This window comes from Equus asinus, chromosome 1, assembly GCF_041296235.1.
Source record: "Equus asinus isolate D_3611 breed Donkey chromosome 1, EquAss-T2T_v2, whole genome shotgun sequence".
NCBI lineage: Eukaryota > Metazoa > Chordata > Mammalia > Perissodactyla > Equidae > Equus > Equus asinus.
Window position 1 is genome coordinate 166,319,563 of NC_091790.1, and position 23,106 is coordinate 166,342,668.

The 23,106-nt window shown below is 41.3% G+C and overlaps 1 protein-coding gene across 4 annotated transcripts in view; it reads right to left on the reverse strand.

The window, feature by feature from the left end:
* ELMO1 (engulfment and cell motility 1) overlaps positions 1-23,106 on the reverse strand; it is a 521,525-nt gene that overhangs the window by 354,992 nt on the left and 143,427 nt on the right. For all 4 annotated transcript variants that reach the window (XM_014840709.3, XM_014840711.3, XM_014840712.3 and 1 more), the window contains 2 exons: positions 17,129-17,179; positions 5,961-6,130 (listed from right to left, as the gene is read on the reverse strand). In XM_014840709.3, coding sequence (XP_014696195.1) covers positions 5,961-6,130; positions 17,129-17,179 — 221 coding nt within the window. The remainder of the gene's footprint in view (positions 1-5,960; positions 6,131-17,128; positions 17,180-23,106) is intronic.

Below are 23,106 nucleotides of genomic sequence, written 5' to 3' on the forward strand. Positions count from 1 at the left end.
TCCAGGGAAGCAGGCCGAGGGAGCTGGGAAGGCCCCGCAGCCATCACAGCTGGGGCCCAGAGACCACACAGAGCAGCTTCTTTTTGGCTCTGTCTGGAGGGCTGCTTCCTCCTCCCTGTGGCCTCTGTCCGAGGTGAAGTGCAGGACATGCACAGTATGACCTGCCCTTAGCAGCTCTGAAGTGAGTCGCTGACCAATTTGGCCTGGCCTGGACCTTCCACAACAGCCAAGACTTACAAGAGACACTGAATTCTCACAAGCAAGAGCATGAGTTAGTGCTGATAATCCGTGTCAGTGGAGGTCAACACAATTACTTTCAAAAAAGAAATTCATCTTTTGTGTGGAGACAAAATTTCAAAAAAGGTTACACATAATCCAAAACTGTCATATGCATCTTTGTATTTTCCCCACACACTGCTGCCACCATGCACCTAACCCAGTGTCAGGAATATTTAGCACTCACATAGTATATACGTTGCTAAACAAATCAACCTACAAATCCATTTTCAAGTGAGGTGTTAGGCAACATCAAAGCCAAGACAACATTCAGGGTGCTTAATTCATGTCATACCTCAGTTTTCACATCTCCTAAGAAAGAGCCACTCTCCTAAGAAAGGCTCAGCTCTGATTCCGGCCATGGGGAAATGATCTGAATAGTGAAAGTTTAATATGAAACTATTCGTGTGTAAGTAAATAATGACAACAATTTCTATAAACACAAACACAAATAACTATACATACACAAAGTCAAACATCCTCATCTGTGTCATTTGTATGACAGAATGGGGAGGGGACTAATAATTTGTTCAATTAATGTTATTTGTTTTTAAGACAATTACTTAAGGGCTTTACATATCTCTAAAATAACGATGGGATTCTTTCCACTGTTCTTAACAGGGCCAAATTTTGGAGAAATGACTTCAGCCAAGCAAATGAAAAATACTTGTAAATTCCCCAGATTAGTGAAAACCCCTCAAATACCTCACTGCTATTTTTCTTAGGAAAGCTGAATCCTTAAGGGAACATCAGCCCAGTATTGACCAGGATGTGAGAAGTGGACACACTCCTACGTGAATGATAAAGTATAATTAGGACATTGCAACAAGCTGTGGGGTTGTTCTTATTTTAAAATAGCTTTAAAATGTCTATGCCCTCTGAATCAGGATCTTTTTCCCAACAAAATAATTCAAATATTCACAAAAATTTTGCTAAAAGAAAAGCTGATTAGAGAATGTTCCTGATCATTTAAAAACCTAAAAACAATAAAAATATCCAACAACAGGGGAATGGTTAGTTATACTGTGCATATCCTTCAAATTGGCATTATATTGTGTATCAATTGTACCTCAACAAATCTTTAAAAATAAAATAATATTCAGACAACAAAAATGATGAGGGAAATAATATTTAATTACATGGAAATATTGTTGGGTACAAAAAGCAGCCTATGAAGAGTATAAATATTATTATTCTACTTTTGGAAAGCCTGTGTGTGTATTTTAAAGAAATACAAAAAGGATATATGCCACTATGTTAAAAATGTTTGTCTCTAGAAAGGTGGATTACAAATGATTCTTATTTTCCTCCTTCTTCTCATCTACATTTATTTTTTAAACAATAAATAAGATTTTTTTAATTAAGGAGAGAAAGTTAATTCAAAAAAACTGTCTGAGTTTTCTGTAAATACACAAATTTAACTTTTTTCAGAAAAGTCTTAACGTTTCTGCCCAGGGTGGTGCTACAGCTTACTCATATTCCAACAGCGTAATTTTCCTGTCACATTGCCAAATGGGAAGGAAACTATAAGGGTCCTGCCCCTTCTTGGAAAGGTTCCCCCTGTTCTTCTGACTGATTAGCAGTGGAAGGACACAGGGCGAACTGTTCAATTGTCTGTGTGCGCAGAGGCACAGACAAAGAAGACGGTGTTTTATTAAAACTTGAAGAAAAGCAGTGTTATTCACGACATTGGATTTAGAATTGCAGGTACTTTTTTTTTCTTTCAAATAAAATAAAACGTATCATTTCTGAGAAATCTTTTAATATCCATCTTTTTTTTTTTTTTTAACACTGTCCCTTCCTTAATGTTCCTCACCTGACACCATTTCTTTGCTCAACCTGGGGCAACACTTTTCCCTACAACTTTGCTTCCAAACCCATGTTTCAAGCTGAAACCAGGAATGGAATCTCAAAATTCCACAAAGATGGAAAAATTAAATTCAGGTTTTAAACGCTGTGCTCTGCCAGACTGACACGTCCCCATTGCTTCTTTGTTGCCAATTTCGCCCCATGGCCCTTCCCGGTACCAGCTGGAGAGAGACCTTTAAAAACTCAGCCTCGGGTAATAACAAGCAGGCGAGTAACCTTTGAATCTCATTAGAGCTCAAAGTAAGGAGAAAACTTCCAGCTACATTTCTTCAGTGTTTCCTAAAAATTTCCACAAGTCCTGCTCAGGCAACCTCTGCCTTCCCCAGCTGGAAGTGTGCCCAGGAGTCCTGACCAAACGCCTTCCAAATTGCAGGCTCTATTTAATTTGTGTGGTTTCCATTCCAAAGGTCCCTGTTAATTAATTAAAGTCTTGCTATAAGTTTAATTGAGAAGACAAGTTTCCTTAGAAGAAAAAATGTCTGCTCTTTTTAATAGGAGCAAAAGATCTGAAAAATAGCTGCATCAAATGAGCAGTTTCTTAGGATGAGTTGCAGGACCCAGCAGAAGGCAGGCAGGAGGCTGGGCAGCCCCAGTGCCTCTTTCCTCCATCTCCAAAAGTAGCCTGACTTTGAACTTATGTAAATGGTGAGGAGGGCACGAAAGATGATCCAGAGAGACATCATTCTTTCCCAGGAACACAGAGTGATGGAAAAGTGTAAGCGACAAATCAGAAACAGAACTCACCCGAGATCTGGCCTCGAGTTCCATTTATCTGTCTGAAACTTGGCTGCATGTAACAAATTGGGGTGGCTTACAGATTATAAATAGTTAAAATATTAATTTGTATGTATGCTGTACTTTTTTACAAAAAGAAATTCAATTACTGTGGTTCACACGAAGTACATTCAGTATGGACATTCTCTCAAGTGTACATGTGCAACATGGAGCTATAACTCAGACCTGCGGTCCCCAGTCCTCGGTCTGAAGGATGGTGATTCTCTTGGGCCACTCTATAGGTCAAGACGAGTTACAGCGTGAGGCAATGGCACAACTAAAAGTAATAATAGTGACAACACATGCAGAGTATCAGTTTTTACTCTTTTTCTTTTCAAGCAAAAGTGGTAGTGTCCCTTTGATGAGTGTTATGGGTTGAATTTTGTCCCCCCCAAATTCATATGTTGAATGTCTGACCCAGTACCTCAGAATAGGACAGTATATGGAGATAGAGCCTTTAAAAAGGTGATTAAGTTAAAATGAGGCCATCACTGTGGGCCCTAATCAAATCAGACTGGTGTCCTTATAAGAAGAGGAAATTTGGACACAAAAAGAGACACTAGGGATGCGTGCACACAGAGGAAAGACTATGTATGAGGACATAGCAAACAGGCGGCCGTCTGCAAGTTGAGCAGAGAGACCACAGAAGAAGGCAACCTCCTAACACCTTGAGCTTGGACTTCTAGCCTCCAGATCTCTGAGAAAAGAAATTTCTGTTGTTTAAGGCACCCAGTCTGCGGTAATTTGTTACAGCAGTGCTAGCAAATAAATATAATGAGAAACCAAAAAACTAAAGCTCCTAGCATGTATTTTCCCCCATTGTCAAAATATGTAACTGCCAGCCTCTGGAGGTACTGGAGCTCTGCCCCAGCCCTTTATTCAGGATGCATATGACATGGACTTCTGCTTTCAATGCATTTATAATTGTAATTGTAATTACAATTGGAAATATTGACACAATTATCATTCTGAATATTCGAGAGCTTAAGCCCCTGGATACCTAGGTGTCTGTGGCAGAACTACTTAATATTAGCAGATCATATTATGACTGGTTCTAATGTATTGCCTTTGATACACCAATAACTGACACTTAGATAAATCAAGAAACATGGGACATTTTTACATTTTTATTTAACATGTTATAAGTATGACCAAGGCAGAGGCGCCCACAGCTCGCTGTCCTGCCAGAAGCAGCGGTGGGCATGGAGCAGGGCCTACCACGTTTGGCAACCACATGAAGCTGGCCACAGTTACCAGCGAAGGTGTTTGTAATTACAACCACTCTCCAGTGCTCACTGGTAACGAGGAATGCAGAATCTGACACATTCCACACTAGATTTCAGCCTGGGGCTTCTGATGCAGACAGAACCCTTTTTCTCCTTTTCTTTGGTCAAGCCTCTTGGATCCCTAAATCTATTGTTATTTGACTTTCCTCTAGCTGTTTCCAGTTAGAGCTAGCTTACTCCAATTTAGAGTAAGCACTTTAGATTCTGATAACACCCAGAATTTGTTTTCCTCCTCCACTCCAAGTTGACGTACACCATAAATTTAATGAGCACAGTTTTAGCCATCATGAAAAAAATGAATGACACTTGTCTACAATTGACCCTTTTCAGATCATCCAAGCCTGCTTTCTAGTCCTCTTGGATTCGATCTTTTTTTTCCCCTGTTCAGTCTCTTAGATATATTCTCTAGTTGTCTGTGAGGTAAGACCCCCAACTCCAAACTCTGCAGAACATTCTTGAATGGGAGATATTCCTGCTGTTAGAAAACATCCTCTCTTTGAACGAGGAAAAAAAAGAATCTTTCACTAGTGCCAATGCAGAGACTAAACGATGCCAAGTGTAGGAGGAGATAGGAAGGAAGAAAGGAAGGAAGGGAGTGGGCTGAGACAGGTCTCCAACGTGGGGAGTCATCAGTTTATTCTCTGAATCACCAGGTACCAGAGAGAGATTTAAATGACCCAGGTTTAAACCTCAATTCTCAATGATATTTACTCTTTCCTAATAAATAGCTATCCCAACTCTGCACATTATTAATTTAGCATATGAATATGTAATTAACTGACTCAGCATTTTCATATGTTCTAAAGAACGTGCTCTAATAGTCTGTGCCTGTAGCACCCGACCATATGGGAATGAGCAGCTTCCTGTGGACTCTACCCTGACATTCAGTGGTCAGAGGAGTTATCTGTCCACATACGTAAGAGCTAGACTCATCTGGCTCCTTATACTCCCTAATCACAGCAGAGAATCAAAGTCTTTCCTGAGAAAGTGAGCTCCCCGGTCAGAAACGCCCATCCCTTCCTTGCTCAGGACGGAACTCAAACTCCTTCAAGGCCCCTTCACTGGCACCCACTCTGTAAGATTTCACGAGATGTAACTGGTCCAACCTCTAGACTCCCAGCCCTCAGGAGGAAGTATACCTCAATTGAATTCTGCCTCCATAAATTTTTGGATGGCAAGGTTCACACCTTTTAAATTTTCCCCAACTTCCACTATTTTATTCACAGTAGGTACTTAATAAATGTTTATTGTATTTTATTTTAAATAATTAAAGACATATACTTCATCATTAAAAAGTTAATTTTAAAAAAATTACTTCAGGGATGTTATTTTGACCTGGTTTAAGACTGAAACAGAAGGAGGCATTCTAATTTTTTTTTTATTGGAGTCAGGGAAGAGAAATTTTTTGGGGGATAGGCAAGGGATGTGGAGATTATATTTTGTAGAATTGTAATTTCAGTGTTGCAAAGGTCATTAGAGATAATGACCTAATATTTTTCCTTATAAATCTGAAGTTTCAGATATTTTATGGAATTTACCTAGTCTTAGATACTAGCTAGTTGGTGGGTGGAAGATGCAGGATACTTAAATTATAAACCCACTCCCCAGGCACTATCTTAAGAAGCCTTTTTTTTTCCTGAGCCTAGTCAATTTCTGGTCTTTCAAACTGGAAATCACAAGTATAAGGAAAGTAACAGATAGCTAGAACACTGGGAAGAATAGGACAGATTGGAAGTCTGGATAAAAGATGCTTACTCCGTGCCGCTTTCGACCATCTGTGTGAGGAGACAGATGCCATCCAGATTTATAAACTCCTGGGCAAACGTGACATCCCGGGAGAGGCTGGCCAAGTCCTTCAGGGCTTCCAGCTTGGCGTCCATACTCGACGACTGGATGCGTTCATGGAGCTGCTGGGCGTTTTGAGCCTCATTGGGGACAAAAACAGAGGGAAGAGTTTTCACAGAGGAAACCACAATAGATGAAAAATCAGTGTCTCATTGAGAAACGAAGATACAGAGGCCAAAAGCACAAGACTCGAGGCATACTACACGACAAGGGCTGGTTTCCAGCCATAATGACTCCACCGTCAGGCAATTTCTGTTAACTTCATGATGAGAATCTATTGCCTTCTTTTGACAGTGCCCATATTTCCATCTCTCGGAGAAGCAAGAGCATAAGAACAGTAAAACCCCAGAAATGGAACGGGTGTGGCGGTGCCGTAAATGGGGAAAATGTTTATCTCTTAAAGAAATTATTATCTATAAATGACAAAAAGCTATTTGCTTAGTTAAGCAATTATACAAATTTATACAGCATGTTCACCCACTCAGTCAATACTCTGAGTAATAACTGCCTACACACAGGGTTCAAAAGCTTCATTAGACACCCAAACAATCTTTCTGGGTTTCTGAAAATCTTCCAGCACAGCACAATGATGCTTGTAAATTTCACTTTGCCACAACATGTGTTTCACATGCATTGCCTACTTACTGCACGAATTTAAAACAAAATAATTAGGAAACCAAATTAGTAGCTTTGCCTAGAATTAGACTTCTCCTTTTTAAGGCATTTGCACTTGGCTTCTACATGCAAGACAGAGGGAATAGAAATATATTGGAGCAGCTGAACTTCTGGATAATAATGTGTAGTCTACATTTCTCATTCACTCAGTAAAGGTTTTCATATCTACCTTTCACTTGGGGCAGACAGTAAGAAAATAAAATACTAAATTTTTCTGCCTGTGTTTTTGCTTAACAGAAACAACTGAACATCTGTTGCAGCTATCATTTAACTCAAAACTGCAGTGGTTGAAGTAGTCTGCCATCCTCATAGTCTCCTTCTCAGCCTCTTGCTTTCTCCTTTGAAACTCGTTATATTGCAGAGAAAGAGGAAGAGGGAGTATTTGTGCCCCAAAATGAGATATCTTCTCCTGAACAGAAACTGATCAGAAATATCTGAGGAGCCCCATGTGAACGATAACAGGGTTCAGATTGCAGGATGGAGGAAGGGAATCCACACAGATACTGAGAGCAAAGGGACTCCGTCCTGGCGGGCTTGGCAGCTAGGACCCTTCCCTCCCGGCTCAGCTCCCCTCGCTTCTCCTGAAGTAGCGCAGAGAAGGGATTCTACAGGGAAACCAATGCACTTCTTCAGGGCCCAAGACAGGAAGGAATCCCACATCCCCATCACTTGGTCAGAGACATACTGTGGTTTCCCACTTAATTATAACCAAAAACTGACACTAAGCGTCAGAAATTAGAAAAGAAGAAGGAGGGGAAGACAGAGGAGAACGAGAACCTTCCCTACTCATTCACTGACCCCCAGATGGCTAACAAATCGCTCAAACCCTAAATTCCATTTTTCAAAAAGGGAGAATGGAGAGCTAAGCGAGAATTACTTCATCTTTTAAAATCGTTCAAAGATATACCATTCTCTAACATCTTCAAATGTATATACAGCATTAACATTAACATTAACATATAATATTTAGCCCAAGTCAATCACTTTGAATTCCCTGAAAAATAGGGAATTCAAGAAGGAAGTTTTCATTTACTAGAGACTATGATAATAATGAGTACTCAACAATTACTTCATTGTCATTATTAAGGCTAACTAATAGTGTTTGGTGCTGTTAATACTAGTAATAAGTCACTTTATGAGCCACCATTCTAAATACCTTCAGGAAGAAATTCATTTAATCTGCACAAGAGTCCTCTCAAATAGGTGCTTTCATTATCTTCATTATACAAAGGAAACTGAAGTGCAGAGAAGTTAAGTAATTTGCCCATGGTCACACAGCTTGTCAGCGCTGGAGCTAAGAGAGAACTTGGGCAGTTGGATTCTGGAGAACAGACTCTAAAGCAGTGGGTCTCATGAGAATCACCTGGATAGCTTCTTAAAACACAGATCCCTGGGCCCCACTCCGAGTTTTTGGTTCCGTAGGCCTGGGGTAGGGTCCCCTAAATTGTTTGCTTAACAAGCTCCCAGTACTGCTGATGCTGCTGATCCTGGAGTCACATGCTGAGGACCACTGAGTCCTAAACTGACCCCTCAGCTCTAAAACACTGAGGATACTGCATCTCACAGTGATGATGGAACGTGCAGCCCAGCCCCACTGGGCACACGGGCTCTGATTCTGTCTTCGAATTATCACCTCATCTTCTCCAGCTGGGGTACAATGAGCCCCCTTGGCTTATTATACCAAGAAGAACATCTACTTGCCCTTTTAAAAGTGTACACTTCTCAACAGGAATATTTGCTAAGAAAATGAAAAGTATAAGTCAATAATCACAAGATCTAGATAGATGAGACTTATTACACCATTCTTTCCACTTTTGTATGTGTTTGAAATGTTACCTACTTAAAAGTTAATGAAGTAATTAATTTAAAAGAAGAGAAATGAAGAGAGCTGACAGCAGAAACCTGAAAAGGACAACTGCTCCAAGCAGAGGAATTAAGACTAAAGAGTCTCAAACCCCAGGGCGACTAATGAGTTCCTGTTGTGGAAATAGAAAACATTTTACCAAGACAGTCACAATCAGCATGGCAAAGCAATACTCTGACTTGCTGGGGTCTCAGGCAAGGAATCACTCCCAATAACAGTAATAAAGGCTCCTCCAAATTGTGTCAAACAGCAACATTCAGTTGATGGGTGCAATGACCTGAGAAGTTTGTATGGAGCCATCCACCCCTCTGACGCTCAATCCAGTGCCTGAAATCGATGTGCCCTGCTTTCATGATGGTGTTCCTATCCTGCAAGGCAGACCTTAATCCTTCCCAGGGTACCATCGTCTAAGGAGTCAATTCTTCATAAAACTGTAGAGTTCCCGCGGTGTTTGCTGTTAGGTAAGTTTTCCTCTTGGTTTCAAGACAGAAGTAAACCCCGGAGGGGACATATCATTCATGAGATGGTGGCAGGCTTGGTGGGCTGTGGTGGAAAGCTCCCTGAACTAGGACGAGAACCCAGGGCTACTTCCAGCTGTGTCACTAATTAGCTCTGAGGCCTGACCAAACTTCTAACCTCTTTCGGCCTCATTTTCCCCGCCAGTACACTGAAAAATTGTGATGAGATCACGTTTGAAGTTTTCTCCAACCCGCGGAGTCACCGATTGTTTCTCAGGTGGGCAGGAACCCTTATCCCAGTCTGCCAGGAGAAGGTGCTGCATAGATGTTAGTCCTCAGTGTGAGCCCCAACCCAAACATGACATCAATCCTCTGGGACATTTTTAAGGCAATATTTTTCCAGCTGGAACCAGAACAGGTAGAGACATGTATTCTTTTTACTTTCTCTAATTTCTAAATAATGTGGATATGAAACTCTTATTATTAAAAATAATGCATGAATAAAAGTTTTATTATTAAAATCAAGGTTTTGTAAGCAAAGCTTATTTTTTTGGCATCAGTTATTGCCGAAGATTACTCTGCATATAATTTTACTTGGCCTATATTCAGACAAGTCTTTACAGTTATCTGTTTCCAATCTATGCTCCTTCAAAATCAAAGGCAGAATTCTCACTCACTGATTCCACAAATACTTCTGGAAGGCTTTCTCTGAGCCAGGCACTGGTCTGCCCGTTTGAGATACAGCAACAAGCAAGACAGCTTAGGTTCTCACCTTCCTGGGGCTTACATCCTCAAGGTAGGGGGCAGACAATGAAACAAATCAATAAGAAGAAATCAAATATTGACGAGTTGTGTAGCAAAGCCTAAAATGGGGAGACGTGATAGAGAGTGACTGATGTCTTTTTAAGACAGGGCAGTTTTCACGGACAAGCAGCCTAAGGAAGTGACACGCATGTATCCGATTGACAAGAAGGAGACAACCACATTGAGAAGGAGGGAGGTAGATGTCTGGGCAACAAGAATGGATAGTGCCAAGGAGGAACAGGGGGAACAAGTCTGGAATGTCTAGAGAGACAGAAAGAGGACCAGTGTGTCTGGGGTTGGTGGAGGAGGGGAAAATGGAAGGAGGTGAGGACAGAGAAGCAGGTGACCAGGTGGTCTAAGGTGTTCAAGAGCAGCAGAGCGGGAGGAATCCTGGGTGGTGACGTGCTTCCCTGACTGAAAGGGTGCGTTTATATATCTGAGACAGATGTGTCCCACCTTTGGAGCGCTTAAAATAGTATTTATATTCAAACACTAGAAGCAACGATATTCAACAATGGGACAATGGTTAAATAACTCATGATATAGTCACAGGACAAACTATACGGAATTGAAAAATGAAACTTTCAGAGAATGTAAGATAGCACAGGCACATCTTCATGGTGGAATATTAGGAGAAAGGCTAGGATGCAAATATATTTTATTGTTGTGGGGCATGGGTGCAAGTGGACGGGTATGTGTGTATATCCACTAGGATGTAAAATCCAGGAGAAAAATAAACACGTCAGACTTGCTCACCACTTTATTCCTAGTACCTAGAAAAGTTCTGGCATTTACCAGGAGTTCAAAAAAATTCTGCTAAATAAATGAATATGTAAGTACACATACTCGCATAAAAATGACCAAAAGAAATAAATCAAGATATGACCCATGGTTAAAACATTCTGCATAATTTTCTTTGTAGCAAGCATCATTTTTCAAATTTTCCATGATGCTGCAATATTTTTATATTTGGGCGAAAATCAACCTTATTAAAAAATAAAAAACCTTAGTTCTGCTTTTTCACGCAGTCAGCACAAATAAAACAAGTCTGCTACTTGTGGGGGTGATTGTATCAGACAATAAGTTAGTATGATATTCTGGTATGTTCCAAGGATAGAATACAAGTTTCACCTGGAGCCACTCAAACCGCTTGATGTGGTTGCCTAACATCCTGGACTGAGGAAGGTCTGAGCCCAGGTTCCGAGGGAAACAGCCTCCCAAGCGATCAGCGGTGGGCACAGAAAAGGGTACCGGTAGATGTGTGCCAAGTATTTACCATCTCTGTTCTTGAAGGTGCCAATTAAAATTATCCCTAAGGAACATCCAGTATGGTTCCAAGTCCATGATACCAATTCAGAAGTAGTCTAAAAAGCCCCAAGGTTCACAAGTTTCACAGACATTTCCAAATGTGCACTCAATTATTACCCAGCAGTCCAAGAATGTTTTCTCTGCCCCTGCAAAATGACTCCTTCACACCTTGTCCTCTCTCCTTAAACTCTCCTATCCCCTGCCCCTGCTGCCCCCACACTGGTGGCCTCTCCTCAATTTTATTGAGGAAATCAAAGCAATCAGCCAGGAGTTCCTTCCTCTTCCTACTTCCACGAGTGCGGCCAGGTCTCTATCCTCACACTCTGCTTCTTCCTGATACTCTGCACTTGGTGCCCTGCTTCCTGTCCAAGGTCAGTCCTTCCCCGCGGCTCTAGATCCCTTCCCCTCTCACCTTCTCAAGTACTCCCCTTCTAGATTATCCCTCTTTCTTCTATATCATCAGGTTCTCTCTCTGCAGCGGATCATTTCCAGCTGCAAAAATCTCTAATAGTTTCTATTTTAAAAAACCAAACAAAACTGGACTTTTGTACATTGACCCAGATCCCCTTCAGCCACGCCTTCATTTCACTGTTCCCATTCTCAGCAAAAGCTCTGGACTAAAGAGTGGGTCTAAAGTTGCTGCCTCACTTCACCTCACATTCTCATTCTCTCTTCTCCCCACCCCAGTGAGGCTTCCATCCTCACCCCTACACTAAGAGTGTCTCCATCACGCTAGCAACATCTCTAGGGGACAGGTCCAGGGATCACTCCCTCATCCAATCTTCCTTATCATCTCAGCAGCCTTCAACACACCTAATTGCTCCCTCCTCCTTGAAACACTTTCTTCACTTGGCTTCTTGGCCAGCTCCTCCTTTAAAACTGAAAGTGTGCCCGGGGCTGTACGTTCCCTATGGCAACCTCATCCAGTCCATGGCTTTCCATGTCATGTACCTGGTGATGGCTGGCACACCGGCATTCTCCAGGTTGCCCAACACACATACATAACTGCCTAGCTGACATGTCCTCACAGACACATAAGGGGCATCTCAAACTCTTCATTTTCCCCTCCTCAAACATAAAACACCACTGTTTATCTTGCCCAAACACCAGGGACCTCCTTGCATCCTCCCACAAGGACCACCATATCCACAGCATCAGCAAGTCCTGGGGGCTTGCTCTCCACAACACTCCTTCAGACCATCCACATCCCTGCAACGCAGGCAGCTGGCGCCACCTTCATCTCCTGCAGGGACTGCTGTGACAGGCTCCTAACTTGTTCCCTTGCCACCCCTGTGATGTGTTCCTGAGCAGCAGCCAGAGTGATCTTGTCATTCCTCTGCCCAAAAGCCTCCACTGGCTTCTTCTAAGTTAAGCTGCTAGAGCAATAGCAGGAAACAGAATTTAAGACATTCTATAACCTTTTTTTTGGTTTCTCACAGCAGAGAAAAAGTGGTTTAACAACTTGTTGGTAGTGTTATTAATTAGGAATCTCTGATAACCTGAATCCACAGAGTGACTGAGACAACACCCTTTTTCTTTTTCGCCAGGGTAACCAGCCCCAAAAATCAGTGTGATGGGCCCTCTGACCTAGAAGCTTCTCATATTCTCCCTAAACAAGTGAGAGCAGAAAGGTAGGACTACACATAGAGCTGACAAAGCAACACTAGCTACTTGATGAGCAGTTTTACTTACTATGTCCACACGGGCCAAAATGAGGAATAATGGGCAAGAAGAGTTCAGGTCATATATAAAGAGGCTCTTAAAAATCCAGTAGTTTGGAATACTGAAATGTTTTTAGCATGGGCCATTATGATTCACCTCTTGCATACTGTAGTGACCTTATGGTATTTAGTTGCGTGTGTCTTCATTTAACTAAAAATAATGCCAGCATATGCTATAGAAAGAAATATATAAGTACCATCAGAAGTCATAAAATAAAAAATAAAGTTAACCCAATGTTAACAGCTTCTTGTATTCTCTCTTGAGAATCATTTTTATCCTTTATTTGGCATATATATACCTCTTTTCTATGTACATAACTGCGGTCATTCCATACGCAATGTTCTGCAACCTGCTTTGCACTTAATAATATGCTTGAGTGATGTCTCCCCAAGGCAGCACCTACTGCATTCTTTTTAATTGCTGCACGGTATTCTATCACATGGATATTACCTAATGCATTTAACTACTGCCAACTGACAGACATTAACAGGTTTCCAGATTTTGATTACCAAAAATAATGATGCACACGGCCCTTTGTGAATGTGGTATGAGTGCGTGTGTGTCCTGCAGTGCTTTTGTGAGTCTATCTATTGGATAAATTCCCAGCAGTAAAATTGTCAGGACAAAGACATATGTATTTTCAGCTTGGGTGGCTACAGCTAAATTGTTCTCCAAAGAGGCTGGACCAATTTATACTCTCAACAGCACAGCATCTTTTCCTCACACTTTGCTCATCCAGGAGTGTAGATTTTCATCTCTTTTAAAAGAGAGATTGAGTTTCTTCTCTCACATATATCTAGATCTAAATGTAATCTATATATCTATAGATAGATCTGCATCTACAGGTCTGTATATATGTCTCTTTCTCTCTCTCAGTAGATAGATAGATAAATGTATTCATTTATTTATTTATCGTAGCTCTGCCTGCTAGAATAAAGTAGATATCTAGATCTGTAGACACAACTGATCTATAAAAGATCTATACAGAGATAGAAATAGATACATAGATACATAGATCATTTTTGGTTGTAGCTTTTGGCCATCAGTTTTGGGGGCAGTGTGTTTCTTTCTTTATAAGGGATCCTGCAAATTGAGGAATTATCCCTCTATTTATCACGTACATTGCCAATTGTTTTTCCTAATTGCTGTTTTTGACTTTGTTCCTAGAATTCTTTCCAAACATAAAGATTTGTGGGCTTGTTTTTATTTTTTGGTTGTCAAATTTATCAATATTTTTCTTTATGGTTTCTGGGTTTTCTATTCTACTTAGAGAGGCTTTCCACACTCAAAAACTACAAATGTATTCACTGTAAGGACTTTTTAAAACAAAATTTCAGGAAAGTAAAAACAATGATCTGGCAACCGAAATTTCTTCTAATAGGAACAGTAGCCAAAATTTATTTCAAATATGCTTCACCCAACATGTGACCTCAGGTTCCATTTCCACAGCTATTACTATCACGGCAGGTGGAAGGAAACCCTACTTAGCTGCACAATCTGAAGCCTCCTAAACCCTGAACTGCTCATAGATTCACACACATTTGCACACATTCCCTGGGCACGTTCATGGCGATGTTTTCATGATATTGGGCAGATGGATAAGGATATGATGCCTGAGAGATACACATGTTTAAGGTGGCCACTAGAGTTATTGTCTAAAGATGTGCAAAGCAGAGGAGGACCACCAGCCAAGCGTAAGGGCTTTTACAAGAAAAACAATGCTGGTTGTTTTTTAAGCTCTTCTCTTATCAATGCCCTATTTTGCTAGGAATAACGCAGAAAGGGTTGTTCTATGATAGAATAAGACAGGTAACAAATTCAGCAACAAAAATACCACTTTTGATACAGTGTACGTGAAACTCAACACAGCTGCACATTAGCTAAAATACAAGTGCGTGTGTATGTATGCACATGTATACACATGTAGGTGTGTGTTTGTTCTCGTCTGGATATTGAAGAGTTCAGCTGAGGCAGATGAAGGGACTGTAAAAGCCAGTATAACACCATGTGCTGTTTCTTTATGGTACACTAACACTTCATAGCAAATCTGATGAAGACAGCTATTTTTAAACATATTTTTATTGTGTATGTAAAAAGTGAAAGTGTTAGCATATGCTGACCCATATTTTTCAGTTAAATATGAAATAACAAAAAATAACCTATCAGCAACAAAGTGTACAGATCCAAAATATCTTGCTTATAGAGTAAATCCCAATTCTAGACCCTGTGGCTACAGCCAAACCGTCAAGCACTGTCTTTAAATGCAGACTCCTGGACTCTATTCCTAGATATGATAATTCACCTTCTCTTTAAAGACCCAGACACCAGCATTTTTAAAGTTCCACCAACGATTCAGGTTTGGGGACCAATGCTCTTTAGAGAATGTACACCAGTCTCTTGCAGGTGGACTCCATCTTATAATATTGCCTTATGCACTGGCTTTCACACCTTTCCATTCACCATGCTGGCAATGTGAAGAGCACAGACTTCACTGTCCCTGATAACACTGAGTCATGCCATGGTGTCAGTGTGCTCACTTGCAGGTTGCTGAAAAACTTGACCCTCCCAAACACCCAACCTTCTTTCAAAGAGTGGCTTAGCATGGCAGAAATTTTGTTCATGAACCTATGGCAATGAAAAAGACAACTGACTTCTTCTTTGGCTTAGAGAAGTCCTAGATTTAAAAAGTGAGCCTTGGGGTTGGCCTGGTGGCAAAGCTGTTAAGTTCGCGCCTTCTGCTTCAGTGGCCCAGGGTTCACTGGTTCTGATCCCAGGTGCAGACCTATGCACCGCTTGTCAAACCACTCTGTGGCAGGTGTCCCACATATAAAGTAGAGGAAGATGGGCATGGTTGTTAGCTCAGGGCCAGTCTTCTTCAACAAAAAAAAAAAAGAGGAAGATTGGTGCAGTTGTTAGCTCAGGGCTAATCTTCCTCAAAAAAAAAAAAAAAAAAGAGTGAGCCTTCTTAATTCTAAGATGAAACAAATGGCAAGGTGTACTCTTTCTGCCCAGCAAAAAGATGAGTAATTTTAGTGGGATAAATAGGAACTACTAAAACCAAACGAAACCACGGCCTCTAAAGGTCAAATTAACATTAATTCATGCTGACTATATTAAGAAGATCAGTGCTAAGTCAGAGGAAAACTTCTCAGCTCAACATGTAGCCATTGAAAAATGAGCAGGAATTCTAATTTCCATTAAGTGGAAAAGAAGGCATCAAAAGACAGTTCAGCCACCTCAAGCCACGTACTCTATTGAGTTCAACACTGTGCTTAGGTTCACGATGTTATTGGGTAAAATGTTTAGGCGTTTTTCAGCCTCTCTAATGTAATTTTCAACAAGAAGAATTTGTGGTAGTTACAGTACCCACAATTTAATTTTAGCCAGATGGTTTTCCCAATTTTTAAATTTATTTTTAGCCCAACACATGGCTTCAGTGGAAACCGAAAATGAGAGTTAGACACAGTTTTCATCACATATGCAGAGTGAAAATAGTAACACTTGGTGTATTTTGTGCAGATTATTTTTTAGGAAAGTGATAAAATGCACTGTGAAATAATATAGTTTAAAATGCTAATGTTACTACCTAAAGTATCTACAAGCAAGTAAGAAAGATCAAGATAAGCAACATAGCTAGGTACAGGAGTCTCAATACTCGGGAGCATTTTGTTTAGCAGCTTTTATTTGGAAGACTATGAAGTGCTTTGTCCAGGATCAGCTGTCAATGAAACAGCAGAAGTGGAAAACATTTCTTAAGCTATATTTTTATGAATTGTCATAACTAACCAAAACTAGAAAATGCTTTCACATGCAGACGTACACACCCCCTCTGACTTTAAAGGGAAGGAATAGGCTCTCTTTGGTTCTGCTCTGTTTGTTTGTTGTCTTAATGGGCTCAGATGGTATTAGGTGGATGTGTTGCCAGGTGGGTAAAACCAATCAGCACGGCTCAGCTATCCCATTCGTGATATGACAATTGTCAATGTGATCACCAAACTCAAACCTTAAAGTCAGTTTACTTGCACTTAACCTGGAACAAAGGCTTCCTTCTCTGTAATGGGAAGTGAGGTGGGGGGGCGGGGGAGGAGGGTGCATTTCTGCTAATCTAGAATCTGCATGTGAGGACATTCCAGAGACCTTTCGTTTTGCAGTAAAGTCATCCTCAAAAATTAATATCCCATAATCCCATCTGGTGGAACTGGAGATCAAAGAGTTTACTGGAAAGCTATAAACTCAGATCAACTTACTGGAGAAGTAGTTAGTCGAAGGATAGTGCCATTTTTTATTTCATTGCGATTCTGGAAGAGAAAAAAGAAGATTTTTGTAAATCTTCAAGTAGAAGCTTAAAGAAGATAACAAACACAAATATAATCTAGCAAAGATTCTATAGTAAGCATTCTTATGATTCAGTTTATTCTCATTTAAGTAATTTTTACTTATATCTACAAAGAACTTTAAATTGAGTCCCAGATATGTTAACTTTATATCACGTGATAGACAGCATTATGCACAGAGGAAGTGAATATAAACCCAAAGAATAGGAATAGAAGGCCTAAGAATAGCAAACAAAAAAAGAAATTTTAAAAGCTTATTAAGGAAATATGACCTAGCACACCACTCCTACATATACACCCAAAAGAATTGAAAACATATGTCTACATAAAAACTCATAGAATTTCATAGAAACATTACTTATAATTGCCAAAAAGTATAATCAACTTGAAGGTCCAACAACTGATGACTGGATAAGCAAAACGTGGTATATCCATTCAAGGGAATATTATTAGACCATAAAAAGAAATGAAGTATGGATACACGCTGCAGCATGGATGAACCTTGAAAACATTACACTAAGTGAAAATGTCCAGACACAAAGGCCACATATTTCATGATTCCACTTACATGAAATGTCCAGAATAGGCAAATACACAAAGACAGAAAGCAGATTAATGGTTGCCAGGGGCTGGGGAAGGAGGAGGGGGGAGTGAATGCTAATGGATGCAGTTTCTTTTTGGGGTGATGAAATTGTTCTAAAATTGAGTGTGATGATGATTCCACAAATCTGTGAATATACTAAAAACCACCAAATCAAATCCTTAAAAAGGTGGATTTTTAGTATGCAAATTATATCTCAACAAAGCTGTTATTTTTTTAACAAGTTATTAAGGAGTCTGGTTTCTTAACATTTGCTGCCTCCTACTGCATGTTGCACTAAATTTAAGAACAAACAACATAAACAAGCGGATCTCAAATCAGTCTGTCTCCACTTGGCGAGTATATTTGAGGTGAGTGTTTTGAAGCTATCACTTAGCACCTTTGGCACTGAAGGTAGATTTTCACTGGCAGTTTTATTTTCTGCCACCAGAGTACACACCATGCTCAGCTTTCAGGGGGTGACCCTCTGGAAGTCACACCACAGCATCCCCTGCCCTGGAGCACTAAGGCCAGGAGGTTAGTAAAGTGTCTTGAGGATCATTCTCCTGCAACACTTAAGGCAAGCCACAAGCTGGAATTTGCTCAGAATGCAGCAGGCACACTGAGGTGGTAGGAAATTTCTCAGGATGAGGTGCCAAAAACATTAGAACACTCACTCTCTCCCTCAGCCAATTCTGACGACTTATGGGAAAACGAATTTTCTAAAAGAACTACTGTAAAGAGAGCGGGCTTCGGGCCAATACTCCCTCCCAAAGACAGCCTCATCTGAACGTTTTGCACCAGGCGCAGGCAGACCTGAAGGCCCAACACTGCCAGATCCAAACCCTCCTTGGGCAATTCCAGCCCAATCTAGAGCGCCCCCAGAGGGACACCCTGGGCTGCCTCTTGAGAGAGCAAGCTCCTATTGGCAGAAGTGTACAGGCAAGAGCAGAGCGACCACCCGACAGGCAGGCTCAGCTATAAGATGGAGAAATGCATTTCAGTCACTTAAAAAATCTCCTTCAACTCTAAAATTCGATGACTCTATGAGCATTGGAGAGGAAGGCAGCAAACACTAATTATAAAATATTAAGGAAGCTGAATACAGGGCACACCTCTTTGCTACTCAGGTTCTAAATGAATTGAGAAATAAGAAGATGAAAAACTAAAATATCCCCTTTATTAGTTATTATGGAGAACAAGGCTCAGAGTGAGAACCAGCAGAGAGCTAACTGGGCCCTCAGATGAGTATAATGTTGAGGGAAGACCTAAGGCAGGTTCTTTCCCAAAAGGAAAAAGGGGCCCAGACAATCTTCCCAAATAACCAGACAAGTAGGAAAGAGGCCCTCAAGATATGAAGAGGCCAGGAGGGTTCAGTGATAATCTCCCCTCACGGAAATTTGGAGCAGGGATGAGGCAATAGACTAATAATAGCAATAAACTAATATTTATTGAAAGGCACTGGGCTGAGGTTTTTCCTATAATGTTTATTTAACCATTATAATCACTCTACGCTTATTTTAAAGATAAGAAACCAAAGCTGCTGCCAAGAGGATAAGTTATTTGCTCAACATCACGGAGGGGGAGGGGAGGACTCAAACCCATCCCGGAGGGGAGGGGAGGGGAGGATCTGACATCAGAGGCTGTGCTCTATCTCTCCAGAAAATGTAAGAAGACCCAGATCCTGCATTTATCCTTAGAGGGGTGAGTTCATCAACTGGTCAACAAACCAGGGAACAAAGCAGTCAGAGTGCTATAAACAAGCACTTTGCAGATTCCCAGGGGTTCCCTATGGTGGCAACAGGGTACCGGGCACCGGGTGAAAGTATGACTGGGGTGAAATTAAGCAGTTGGCCTCCAGTCTCCCACGTTGACTCCTTTCTTCCTAGCCTCCAAGTATGAATTCTTTGAAGAAAGGGTCTTGAGGACTGTTTGTTTAAAACAAAAGCCATATTAAAACCACTGACCAGCAGAGCTGGGTTGGGACTCCTGCTCCGCCTCGCACCCACTGGGTGTACTCAGTGCAAGCTACTTAATCACTCTGATCTAAGTTCTCTCTTCCCTGAAATGGAGAGAACAAGTCATTGCTTAGAGAAGTGTAGTAAGAACTAGAGGTGACATGTGCATTCTGTCTGGCCTACAAATGACTCAAAAATGAGAGTGACTGCAGCTGTGACACAGAGAGCAGCAGCATCCCTTCCGCCTGTGCCTTCCCAGTTGGCAGCTCATTTGCCTTCTCTCTCTTTCTTTCTCCTGAAAAAAATGCTTTTTAATCAGTGTTTCATATTCTGGAATAAAAAAGAGAAATAGAAGAGCTACTAATACATGCATGAGAAACCTTAAGTTCCCAACAGATAGATAGATCAAACGCCAAGAGAAAGGCCATGGCAGAGCTCTGCTTCAGAGGCTGTGTTCCAGCAGGAAAAGCAGCCGGATCACACCCCTTTACCAGGGCCGAGGACACCTTTCGCTCTCCACGGAATGCCTAACCTGGAAGTAAGCTTGGTTAATGAAGGAGAGGGCTGGTACTTGCTCAGATTTCATAAATTCCCCCAGGCAGTGCACAGCATTGCTGAGGTGCGGGGTCTCCAGATAGAACAGTCTGGATTTTGCCCACATTCCACTTCCTACCTGGGGAATCTGGTACAAGTGACAAAGTGACATAGCTGTCTTTTGTGCCAGCTTCTCCATGTGTAAAATGGGGAGAGTACCTATCTCCTAAAGATTATTCTAAGGATTAACTGAAATAATCCATTTAAAGTGCTTAGAACAGTGTTTGGCACATGACAAACACTCAAAAAAAAAAGTTAGTTGTTTATTACTAAATGCAAAAATAACATCGAAAAAGTACATTGCTACATACCCTTGTTTTTAGGTAGTCTCCTACATGTAATCTGATCAGTAAAAATAAGAGTGCGATCTATGTTATCCTAAATCTAAGACCCTAAAGTCAGTAGCACATAGTCAGCAGAATAACAAATATTAGCAGTTGAACACCTCATCAATCATCAGACCAACATGACTAAGGAGAAGTCCTGCCACACAGCACACTTCACATCGAAGGATGGGCACCTGGCACTCACTCTTTTACCATACTTGGGCCTCTGTTTCTGTATCTCTTTTGGAGGGCCATTCCTCCACACAGTCCTCTAAGCATTCAATAAGCGCTGTGTGTGTGTACATGTGTGTATATGTGTGTGTGTATGTGTGTGTGTTTGTGAATTTACTTACTTCTCTTGTTCATTGGCTGTCTCCCCCCACCCTCAGAATGTCACCTCTATGGGAGTAGATGGTTTATCACCACCATATCACTCCTATCTAGAACAGTGAATGTCTGTGATCTGGCACATGGTTGGTGTTCAACAAGTATTTGTTGAATAAACAGCTAAACCTACTATATGTCTGGCCACAGATGAGATACTGGTGTCAGATACAAAGTTAAACAGTCCCTGTTGTCTGGGACTTCAATAAAGTGAGAGAGATTGACATGTTATATCTGTACCATAAAAGAATTTTGGCCCATATAGTGCATGATTAGTATTGTATAAGCACATACGTGTGGCAGAAGGAAGAGATGAAGAGGGCATTCAGCAAAGGCCCTTAGTGGAGGTGATATTCAAGAAGGTCCTCTGATCTATAAGCAAGGATTTCCCAGGAGAAAAGAAGAAACAGCATTTCTCAAAGGACAAGATATCCTTATGGAACAGAAAAAGGTCTGTGTGGTTGCTTCCAGCCTAGGATGCCCAAAGAATGGAAGGACGTGACACTAAAATGTAGGCTGATCTTGAGCCATTTAAAGAGGGGGGTGGAGGGCGCAGGAGTAAGTGGGGTGAAATTCCAGCTCTGATTTGCTGTTAGTGAACGTGCCCCTCTCTGGAGGGGCCAGTTTTGCAGTACGGTATCCATATCTATGCTTAATGCTTCTGGTCCATAAGTGATAAGGAAAACCGGAGGCTCATGCTTTAGAAACAAACGTAGTATGTCCTCCTTCATTAGGAGGAGTGCCATACATCTGGGCTGTGAACAGAAACCATCTACCCTGCCCCCACACTCAGCTGGACACCGAGAATCCAAATCTTACTATCTAGAATCACAAGACTTTGTGCTCTTCCTCTCTTTGTCAGCATGACTTTATTCTCTGAGGAGTCTTCTGGCAAGTCTTCTGAGGAGGCAAATGGTATAACTGCTCGTTAGAGGAACTTCCCGAAAGACTCATAGACTCTGAAGTGGAAAACTTCAACTGTTTTCATCCTAAGATTCTTTGAATCCCTCGATTCGACATTCTCTGCTGTTAATACCAATCCTGGACTATTGTACCATGACCCATATGTGCTTTGAAAGACCAGCCTAAATCAAACTTCCAATTCTCAACAAATTCTGATCTTACCTTCTGTGACGGGCTTTTGATGTGTCAGCTTGACTAGGTTACAGTGCCCAGTTATTCAAGCAAACATTAATCTAGGTGTTACTGTGAAGGTATTTTGCAGTGTGATTAAAGTCCATAATCAGTTGACTTTAAGTAGGGGAGATTATGCTAGATAATCTGGGAGGGCTTGATTCCATAAATTGAAAGGCCTTAAAAGCAGAGCTGAGGGTTCCCTGAAGAGGAAGAAATTCTACCAGTGGATAGCAGATTCAGCCCTTACCTCAGAGTGGCAGCCTACTCTTCCTGAAGTCCTGCCCTATGGATTTCAAATTTGTCTAGCCAGCCCCTACAATCACATAAGCCAATTCCTTGCAACAAATCTCTCAGCATATATCTCCTACTAGTTCTGCATCTCTAGTTGAGCCCTGACCAGTATGCCTCCATCTGCCAAGACCCTGTCAAAGCTACTCAAGGCAGTATTCTCCTTTACCATGGTGAGCAATACTCTGGTCAGCTTTGTCATCAAAAGGTCCCACCCTTGGGGAGCAGCTTTTGACAGAGCTAATCCTCCAGCATTCCACCGAGTCAGGGTCATCTGTCTCAGGCAGACAAGGAACACCACTAAATGATGCATAAAAGCATGTGAGGAAAGAAAGGAAAAAATGGGCGAACTTCTTAAAACTCCTGTGAGAAGAATGTATCCATCAACTCACAGGGCCAAGAAACTGTCCCATTCTCCTCTCTGGGAAAACAGTCTTTTATTCTCCATTTCTCATATGATGTTCATATCATCTGCTTTAGAATCACCATGGATGCATATAAAAATGCAGATTTCTATGGGCCAGCCCTGGTGGCCTGGTGGTTAAGTTCACCACACTCCGCTTCAGTAGCCTAGGTTTGGTTCCCAGACACGGACCTACACCACTCATCTGTCAGTGGTCATGC